This window comes from Gymnoscopelus braueri (genome assembly GCF_963280865.1).
Source record: "Gymnoscopelus braueri genome assembly, chromosome: 9".
In the NCBI taxonomy this organism is placed as follows: domain Eukaryota; kingdom Metazoa; phylum Chordata; class Actinopteri; order Myctophiformes; family Myctophidae; genus Gymnoscopelus; species Gymnoscopelus braueri.
In genome coordinates, this window is record NC_137610.1 from 20,034,324 (window position 1) to 20,045,177 (window position 10,854).

At 43.6% G+C, this 10,854-nt stretch overlaps 2 protein-coding genes across 3 annotated transcripts in view; one reads left to right on the forward strand and one right to left on the reverse strand.

Moving 5' to 3' along the window:
- Positions 1–10,854, reverse strand: part of pdhx (pyruvate dehydrogenase complex component X) — a 408,353-nt gene that overhangs the window by 252,208 nt on the left and 145,291 nt on the right. The window lies entirely within an intron of this gene.
- Positions 1–10,854, forward strand: part of pamr1b (peptidase domain containing associated with muscle regeneration 1b) — a 31,083-nt gene that overhangs the window by 17,346 nt on the left and 2,883 nt on the right. For both annotated transcript variants that reach the window (XM_080437578.1, XM_080437579.1), the window contains exons 5-13: positions 1,307–1,524; positions 1,879–1,986; positions 6,208–6,378; positions 6,777–6,968; positions 7,337–8,230; positions 8,339–8,515; positions 8,904–8,970; positions 9,499–9,725; positions 10,023–10,381. In XM_080437578.1, coding sequence (XP_080293704.1) covers positions 1,307–1,524; positions 1,879–1,986; positions 6,208–6,378; positions 6,777–6,968; positions 7,337–8,230; positions 8,339–8,515; positions 8,904–8,970; positions 9,499–9,725; positions 10,023–10,381 — 2,413 coding nt within the window. The remainder of the gene's footprint in view (positions 1–1,306; positions 1,525–1,878; positions 1,987–6,207; positions 6,379–6,776; positions 6,969–7,336; positions 8,231–8,338; positions 8,516–8,903; positions 8,971–9,498; positions 9,726–10,022; positions 10,382–10,854) is intronic.

Genomic DNA, 10,854 nt, shown 5'->3' on the forward strand with positions numbered 1-10,854 from the left:
GAAGCCTGTTTCCTTAATCTTCAGAATTGCCTTTTTTGTCCGTTGACTTTTATTGCTGAAAATATGACGAATATTCTCTTACTAATCTGGCAAGTTTACCAAAAAAGAAGTCATCCAACCTTTCATGTCTGTAATATTGGGAGTGAATTATATAGCCACACTACACCACAGTGCGTTTTATTCACTGTAGTGGGTCCAAATCGCTTGCCAGTGCTATTAACATATTCAGTAGCTGTGGTTATTGGTCATTACTTGCTTGCTGGCTGCAAAGCACCCAGTGAGTGTCATGGAGCCAGCTATGATGGCACTGCCAGGAAACCCAGGTGCAACTTCTCATAGTCCAGGAAAACCCGGGTAGTCTGGAATACAACCGAGTATTTCTGAAAATTCATCATGTTACATCATGTTGTTTACGCCATATTCCATCTGAGTTAAGCCTGTGTGAAAAACCGTGATGTATGGTATGGAAAATATATGAAAAGGTTTCCTTTTTGGCTTGTGGAATAAGAAAGGAAATGTGTTAACTGTTTTCCTACTATGTCATTGTATTAGATACATGTTATTGTTGGGAACACTCACACCAGAAATCTATTCCAAACTTTTTGTAGCTATTTTTGTTGGAATAACTCACACTAGAAATGTACTTCAAACTTTGTGCAGGCATTTTCTTTGTTTTATCCTATTTGTCAAGTTTGTGCATCAATGAATAAAATGAAAAATCTTAATCACTTAAAACCCGGTGTCCCAGTTTTCGGCATGACATGGTGGTTAAATGCCAGACACCACAGTCTTTTGCTTACAATGTAAACTCATAAATTAATGAAAGATCTGTGAGAGCTTTTTTTGGGTTTAGTTGGTTACCTGTTCCTCTTCTACACGCCTGTCTCCAGTTTAAAGTATAATTTGTGGTTAACAACTAGAGTAAAAATAGGTGTGCCATCGATGTGTGCCAACATATCCATAAGTACTGTAACTATCCATTTATCCAATAAATAAAGGTACCTTACAGAAAACACTTTAAGTCATAATCAATATTGAGTCAAGAACAGGGAACAAGGTTTTCAAGCGGTGTGCTATAAACTATCAGTATGTGGCAATGGGCAAGCACTTACACCAGTCAGTAGTCAATGCTTGCTCACTGGCTCACAGACAGACAGACTCACAAAAGCGAAGACATAATCCCTTGCCTTCGGCCATTCTGGCCTCCTGGCGGGGATAATGACAATGCAAAAGACATGCTGTGTTGCATTCATGTTGTATTCATTACGTTTAAACTCTACAATTTTCTCATTTGTTTCACTTTTAGGTTCATGATGCTGAGCCTGGAGTATGACCACTCTTGTCGCTATGACTACGTGGAAGTACGAGATGGCGATAGCATTAACTCACGTGTGATCGGTCGGTTTTGTGGCAATGAGAGGCCGGCGCCAATCCAGAGCTCTGGCAACAGCCTTCACATCCTTTTTGTGTCTGACAGTTACAAGAACTTTGATGGCTTCTTCGCCACGTTCCAGGAGAGCTCAGGTACATCTAGCTTCCACCATACTTCTTTTCACTTGCCCTAGTTTACACAGTGTTAATACATCCATTTAACTCCAACCGTGTACAAGAGTTAAATTAAAACTGAGGTTGTTTCTGTGTATTAATATTAATAATTAGTATCATTATTAATTTTATACACCAGACATATACCTGCAGCCTAAAGGCTTGCCTGTAAAATCTGGTTACAAATGTAACCAAATGGACTAAATTGTATTTACCCACACTACTAGGGATATATTGTCTATGTACACTTTGACTATATTTATACCTGTTAATACCACTGTTAATAATCAATCAATCAATCAATCAATCAATCTAATCTATCTATCATTGCAGCATGCAGCTCTTCTCCTTGCCTCCATGATGGCACTTGTGTTCTGGACACGTCCCACACGTACCACTGTGCCTGTCTGGCTGGCTACACAGGCGATAGGTGTGAGAATGGTGGGTATCAGCAACTAACTTGTGTGTGACAATATCGTTATGGCTCCGATAGTGCCAGCTCAGTGGCCTTGTGGTTAGAGTGTCCGCCGTGAGCTTGGGAGGTCGGGGTTCAATCCCCCTGCCGGCTCATAACAAAGACTATAAAAATGGGACCCAATGCTTCCCTTCTTGGCACTCAGCATCAAGGGTTGGATTGGGGCTAAGTCTCTGCGACATACTGGTGTCATGTTCAGGGGGTGTACATGTACACCATGGCTGGGGGATGTACTTGTGCATCAAGCTGCATCACGCTACGGAAACCTATGGGCCACATGGCTCGGGAGCCGTTGGTCCCCAAGGCTACTTTCATGATAGTGTCAGAGTATGATTTTTGACAAAAATGTAGGGACACTTAGCAGTACACACTATGTGCAGACTTAGTTATGTAATTATTCACAGAACTCACAGAAAGGTATCAGAACAAGATGCCTGGTGATGCTTACCAGATCTTAATAGCGTCATAGGTACACGACGTGCAGTCCAAATAATGAACTCATCCAGGAGCAATGAATGGTGCATCTGACTTCTTCCCTGGATGCTCTTTAGCAGTTCTTGTTCCCTGTTAAAGGGCAGACAGTGATTCACCGTCACATGGGAGAGAGCTCTGTGGTTTGGACTGGTTTCAGGCCAGCTGCCTTCCCTTTCCCAGGGCAGCCTCATCTATGTCCGCAGCCAATCTGCTGTTTGGGAAATATGTGTTGTCAGCATTAACAGATGAATCATGAATCAAGTCGACCAGCTGACGAACATGGCCTGTCTGATATGAAACAGAGCAGACACACTGTACAATATGTAAGGACCTAAGTTCTGACACTTTCAAATGCACATTGTATTATATTATGGAATTTGTCTCAGTGCAGATGTCAACGTTAAAATTACAATAGGTAAAGTATTCCGTTTAAAGGTAGGGTAAGTGATATTTTTTTGTTAAAACAAAAAGTATTTTGTTAAAAGGTTAAAATACTATATTGTGATAGTAATCATTGCTATAGAGTGTTTTTTCAGTAACAGATGTCTCCATGTCTCTCCAGCTCTTTAATAAACAGAAAATTCATTTTTCGGTAGGTGTCAAAATCTCAGCCAATCAGGAGAAAGTACCCATTTTTAAGCTTAATTTGTATAGTGTTCCAGTTCCAATTTTGTCTGCTCATTTCTTAGTGTCATCACTTCCAATTTCACTTGTTTAATCTGTATCCTGATTGAGTTCTCTGTCCTTGTTGGATAAAATTGGAAATGAAACTGAAACTGAAACGAAAATGCATTTTCTGTTTAATAAAGAGGTGGAGAGACAAGGAGACTCTTAATACTGAACAAACACTCTATAGCAATGAGTACTATCAGAATATAGAGCTATTTAACAATTATTTTAACCAACGCAAATCACTTACCCTACCTTTAAAAGGGAACAAGAAAAAACAAGCAATAAAATAACAACTAGAAAATGTGCTCCTCGGAGCACAAGTCTCCGCCAGCAGACCCGTGCTATTTTAATAGCACGGGTCGTCTTGGTAGAACGGGTCGTCTTGGTAGAATGCGCGTGGTTTTTGGTGTTCTGCAGGGGCGACTGAATATGTAGTGTCTGCATCTAAAAAAAATCTTCTTGAAGGAATGTGTCATATGGGAGTCCTCGTAGTTGACTGGTTTGTTCAAATGCTTGTCTGTCTTCTTCATCTTCATTGTCTTGAACAGTTTCAGCAGTTGATTGGTGTGTTTGATCTATGTCAGTTTTCTCTAGTGCTACATAATGTATTTGATCAAGGTGGCCAATTGTTACAGTATTAAGACTTCGGCCTTGTTGTGGGATCAATTCAACTCTATAGTCCTCTTCTGTGTTACTGTTGTAGATGAGTATGCTTTCTTAGCTTTGGCCTTCTGCGCCTTTGCTTGACCAATGTTAGGTGTTCTCAGAGGGACACACACACGCACGGACGGGTGATTTGTACTGGAAGGTACTGTTCCAATCAAGACTGATTGATCCTGTCTTACCTCACTTCAAAAACATGGATTTTTGAAGTGACACACCTATTTATAGGATTTTATTTCGTCATGCGTCCCTCTAGCCAATCAAAGGCATTGGTGTCAACATATTGACACGTGTCACGTGGAGCTTGACCAATGTTAGCCTCCGGCGGAGACAATAAAAAGTGTAATCAGTGCTACATTAAAATGTTACAATATAATGAAAGTTCTGAAGATAGCTAAAAGATGTCGGACTTAAAAAGTAAAAGCCAATTAGGAAGAGATAGGTAGCCTATAAATTGACCAAATTTGTTTTTTTTTGCCGAGTTGTGTTTTGGAAATGGTTCAGGTTAGTTTCGGTTTCCAGTATTGCTCAAAGAGGGTGTGCCTGGAGTGACTTCCATAGGTCCGCAAGGTATTTTATTTATGGACGACTGGACCTGGGCATGTGTTTCTATGCCCGCTACACCTCCCAGAGGCCCCTGCAAAAACAGACTGACTCTCTTTTTTTCCTGGTGGCTTCGGTTTCAAGGGTAAATTTGAGTCTATAAAACTGATGGTGAAACAATTCTGCTTCTATAATACAAGCCAGCCTTTCCATCGGAGGAGATGCCCGTAAAAAAAAGCAAGGCAGGAATTTCACTCTGTGCTCCCTGTGTGCATCCGCTTACGCCCGAGAGGAATGTCTCAGCTGCTCATTTCATGGAGATCATTTTGGAGGATAAAGGGGGATTTATACTTAGTTGTGTGCTGCTGTCACCGAATTAAAATAGCCGTTTTCTCCACCAGAGCCAGTTAGAGAATTCTAAATATGTTTTAGCATATATGGAATCTACAATAATTCACCTGTCATTAAAAGTACGTTTTACACAAAAAATATAGTAGCAAATTAAGATCATCTCTAAAAAGGATACAATATCTCTCTGCCTGCGTTTTACTTTTATCTATTCTGTGGCCTAATCAATCTTTTTAGGAGTGCAACGTATTTAAAAGTTCCAAAGGCACTGAGGTAATAATGAATTAATGATTGTGTCATTATTCAGAGCTTATTAGCATTCCGAAGTCATGCCTTCGGACTCCTCTAAGTATGTGGAGAGTGGAGTAGACAGCAGGTTTTGTGGACAGACAACAGTGTCCACAAGCATTTGCCCCCCCCCCATCTAAAAAGAGGTCAAGCACAGTTGATTTTTCTTTCTTTTCGGATGACCAAACACATTCCCCGTCCCAAAAGGGACTGAGAGATGCTGGAAGGAAGGACTGTGATTATAGGGAGGGTTCTGTGGATTTGGAGCTGTGCAACCACAGACAGAGAAATGCACGGTTCAGACCCAACTTAAACACAACAATACAACAAAACCGCAAAAGGAATTGCTTCACTGCAAATGGCATCATTATTGCAGCATTAATAGTTGTATGTACTGTGTGTGTGTGTGTGTGTGTGTGTGTGTGTGTGTGTGTGTGTGTGTGTGTGTGTGTGTGTGTGTGTGTGTGTGTGTGTGTGTGTGTGTGTGTGTGTGTGTGTGTGTGTGTACCATTTCACTTTTGTTACTATTACCTCGCTCATTCCGTACCAGAGAGGGAAGATCGTGTGATCCAACATGTGTTATTAGTGTTTCCCAGTTTGTTATTGTCTAAAGAATTAGAAGTGTTCCATACCCACATCACCAGTCTCTGCCCCATCTTACTCACTTAATAAAATACAGGTTTTATAGCAGTGGAAAATTGAACAGTTTGACCAAAGCCCTTTTACTGCAAGAAATCTATTTCTTCCTCAGTTACAAGCCACATGTTGATGTCGCCTTGTGAGCTGTTCACACTTTACTAAGACGGGTGAAATTGTTCATTAATGAGCCAGTAAGATTGCCGGCCACCGTTTATGAAGCTCTGGGCATTCTAAAGAGGCAATTACAAGGTAGACTAATGCGTTTGGGAGCTGAGACACAACAAAATATGTCTTGAGAGTGTACTCGTCTACAGCCCTACAGTGAACTCGTTCAGGTCATGTGTGGTCTTTTGTTGTTGTTGAGTTGGTAGGTAGATGACACTTCCACACATCTCTGTATTATGAAATGTCTATCAAACAGAAGCCTTAAATCTACCCGTAATCAGATTGTTTACAGACTAAATCCAAGTTAATGACCCTGCATTCTTTTAACTGACGTTAATACCCAAGAACACGAGTTAACATGTTCACACCTGACTTGTGTTCGTGTCTCCGCTCAGTGGTGGGATGCCGCAGGCCTCCAGTGCCCACCCATGGCTCCACAGAGGGGCTATTTCAGCACTCAGGAGCACGGATAACCTTCCGTTGTGACCCCGGGTTTGAGCTGCAGGGCATTCGTTCAGCCATCTGCCTCAGGGATGGCACCTGGAGTGCTCCAGCCCCCCAGTGTGGTAACTGAGAATCTATGTTTGCCAAAGTATTCATTTTATGATTCACAGTGAGCTATTGTACTCTTTTGCAAGCAGTGATAGTGATTTTGGCATTCTTGTGATTAATCTGTTCATAATTAGTCCAATTAGGGCGCGCACGCACACACACACACACACACACACACACACACACACACACACACACACACACACACACACACACACACACACACACACACACACACACACACACACACACACACACACACACACACACACACACAGTACATACAACCAACCATGTGCATCTCATTTCTGCATCAATGGATACCAGACACTATCCAGGGGTGGTTTAATAAGTGGAAACATACCCAGTTACAGTGTTTACAAGCAAGCATTGTCTCGATCTTCCTCTCCAGTGCCAGTGGAGAGGCTGTGCACCCTCCCACCCAAGCCAACGCAAGGGGACCACTTCCTGGTCTTTGGGCCCAATGATGTCATCATCGCTCTCCAGTACCTGTGCTACCGGCCGTATAAACTCAGCGGGACCTCACAGAGAACCTGCCTTCCCAACAACACCTGGAGCGGGGCTCCAGCCACCTGTGTCAAAGGTCAGGCCCAGGGAGGGTGGGTGCAGTTATGGGAAATGGAGGGTCGGAATAGTGGTCAGCTGGCCCATGGGGGTGGGTGGAGTTATGGGAAATGCATTGTTGAATAGTGGTCAGCAGCAGGTGCGGGAAACGGATGATTGCGGCCAATTCTAAACGGAGCGTGAAGGGCTTTTGCTCCTGTCATTAAGACAGCAGCAGAGTGAAAATTGAGGCTTAAATTTGATAAAGCTACATAATGACTCAGTACAGATGAGTCAATCCCTGCTCCCATTCACCATGACTAGTCAACTCTGAACAAAAGCATCACTGAGCTGTTTACAGGGCCATTCAATAATGATCTCTTTTTATGTCTGTCTCCCCCATCGCAGTGAATAACACACTCGCTGAACCAGAAAGGGACAAAGGCAAAGCAACGGAAAGAGAAACCGACACAGGGGGAGACAAAGATAGCAAAGATAACGACCAAGAGAACACAGCAGGAGGCAAAGACAGCGTGGGTGGTAAAGACAAAGACATTAGCTACAAAAATACAACAGCAGTGGATGGTAGAGATACGGCTATAGATGTTATTGTGGTGGAAGCTCCGGAAGAGGGTGACGATAAAGTAGGCAACACTGAAGATGGAAACACTGGTGTGGAAAAACCAACAGAAGGTAGCAATGATAAAGTGGCCACCAAAGACACAGACAACAGCCTAGACACTCTTGAAAAGAAAGACCCCAAGGTACCAAGGCTGCCAGAGAGGACATCAGAAGAGGATGGAAGGCCAGATGCCAAGGGGGGCAAAGATGGCATTCAGGAGATAGGAAAGTTCACAGAAATAGTAGTGATAAGAGACAAGGGGCAAGAAGAGAAGGAGAAAAAAGAAGAGCAGGTGGATCAAAGCAAAGATGGGGAAAAAGTCGGCCCAAATGACACCAAGGAGACAGTCCCATCCGAGCGAGAGAATGCAGTGGAGATATCTGAACACAAGCTGAGAGAGAACAAGACGGACACAACTGATAGCAATGACATTGAGAGGGGAAACCATACGATAAAGATTCCTGAGCTGGGGAGACCGGTCATTCCATCTCTAAGAAACACCACACGATTTACGCCGTACAGGGCAGGAGGCGAGGAGACAAATACGCCAACAGAGAAAACAACAAACAAAGAATCTCAGGAAAAGACGGAGGGTGAGGTGGGAACGGATTCGGACGGAAAAACAAAGGAGGAACTGGAGGAGGAGGAGAAAGAGAAAGAACGCAATCAAAGTATCGATGGTAAGACTCACTGGACCATCAACGGGTACACATTGCATGACCATCTTGTGAAAATTAATAGTGCTCGTCCACCCTAACTCACTTTTTCCTCATATCCTGTTCTCCCAGACAAGATCTGTCCACCCATCCCTCCTCTATATCATGGCTATTATCAGCACGTGCCAGGGCCTGGGCCAGTGACGGTGGCATTCTCCTGTAATCACTCCTATGCCCTCAGTGGTAACACTCATCGAACTTGCCAGCCAAATGGCACCTGGAGTGGCAGGCAGCCCCTTTGTGTGAGAGGTATACTGCAACAATGGTTCTTATATGCTGGTTAAGGACTTTGTATGTGCATCTGCAAAGGTTTTCATACAGACCCTTCCATTGGATCCATTGGTTAAATTAGATTTTATATAAATAAAACACTGGATAGGCTATAGGCTATAGACTTCTGTCTGTGTTGCATGTCCATCAGCCTCTGCATGGGTCCAATTAGCCCTTTTGAAAGCACAGCAGTTGATCCGCACTTCCGCAGCAGGCGTTAATTGGAAATTGTGTGTGTGTGTCTGTGTGTGTGTGTGTGTGTGTGTGTGTGTGTGTGTGTGTGTGTGTGTGTGTGTGTGTGTGTGTGTGTGTGTGTGTGTGTGTGTGTGTGTGTGTGTGTGTGTGTGTGTGTGTGTGTGTGTTACAGCCTGTCGGGAGCCTAAAGTGTCAGAACTGGTTAGACAAAGAGTCTTGCCCCCTCAGGTACCATCCAGGTATGTACTTTACAGTATGAGCTATAATTTGCACAATTAAATAACTGGATCCTCACATCATAATACTATATAACTCCGATTATCTTGCAGCTATAACCTTATTATTACTAGCAATACATTTATAAATTACAAGCTAGGTTTAGCTATTGTCACACGTGCAAGCAAGCACCTATAAAAAGGTATCCATGCATTAATGCATTCATTTCTTTCATGCATTCAAGTTTACATTGATGTGTCATCCAGTTGTTTTTTCAGATATTGCATTTAACCACTTGAACCCCAGCATCCCTATTCTGCCAGGAACATTCAGCAAAAATAGAAGATCTATAAGCTCACAACACGTCGCAACGAGCTGGTAGATCAGCTATTTTTGGCGAAGACATTTGGTGTAGATACATTTAAAAAAAGAGCGCACCAAGTACAGAGTAACTCAGGGCCGTTTAACTAAGAGGGGTTTAAGTGGTTCAAAAAATATGTAAAAACTCGAAGTTTACCTGCATTTCCGTGGCCTCTTCTTTGTGCTCTCAGGAAGACCCCAGTCCACAAGTTTTACTCAGAGCGTGCCAGGGAGTTCCAGTCAGACAGTCCCACCAAAAGCCCTCCAGTACACTCCCAGCTGCCCCAGGGTTTCCACCAGCTGTACACACACATTGAGTACGAGTGTGCCTCTCCTTTCTACCAGCATTCGGGCAGCGCACGTCGCACCTGCCTTAAGACGGGGAAATGGAGTGGGCGTCATGTCTCCTGTTCACCTGGTGAGGGCAGCAGAGGATTACTAGTTAATGTCAGGCCATATAAAAAAGGGTGAAAAATGCTCCACACAATGCAATTTCACACACAGACACACACATACAATGACGCACACGCACGGGCACACACACGCAAACGAACACACACACACACACACACACACACACACACACACACACACACACACACACACACACACACTTTTTGCAACTCTTTTTGCACGTTGCCAAGTGTTGACTCAGTTTAGTGAATGTCTTATGTCTCCCCTTCCTTCCCTTGCCTTTGCACTTCCTGCATGACAGTGTGTGGGAAGCATTCGACCTTTGACCCAGAGAAGGCAGCAGAAGCTCAGTGGCCTTGGCTGGCTGCCATCTACCGCCGCTCCGGCAACGGAGCTGGGACCAAGGTGACCAAGGCAGCCACCCTGGCAGGGTCCCTGAAGAAGGGCGGTGAAGCGGGCACCAAGCTCCATGACCAGGCTTCTGACTGGCATCTGGTGTGCAGCGGGGCGCTGGTGAACCAGAGGAGCGTGGTGGTGGCCGCTCACTGCGTGACAGAGCTGGGGAAGGGCTACCCGCTGGGTGCGCATCAGATAAAGGTAGTGATGGGGAAGAACTACCGCGATGACCTCAGGGAGGCCAAAGGCATCCAACACCTTAGGGTAAGATAGCGGTGGTGTTTCTTATATACTGTATATATGATGTTATGATATAGATAGGCTACTTTATGTTGATAGACGGATACACTATGTGTAAATATGTAGACACCTTTTGGTTTTTTGATTCTTTCGTTTTCCCCCTCGCCCCCCACCCCCTTCTTTTTTATCTTTATCTTTCTGGAAACGACAAAAACGATGGAGCTTGCACAAAAACAACACACCTGTAAAGCTGTGATGTGACAATAAAGATGATTCTGATTCCGATTATAAACATACATGCATACATACATACATAGATAATATCACCAAGACATCTGTCGTTAACTGAGGTTATCCAGCATATATTCTAGCCCTCGGTTGGGTAAGCTTGCAACAAGGAATGTTGGGCACTAATTTCTTTATCACATACCCAATACTAGGCCTGACCTCGACTAAGTCGAATAGTCGACTGTTTTTTTTTTTTTTGCATTAGTCGA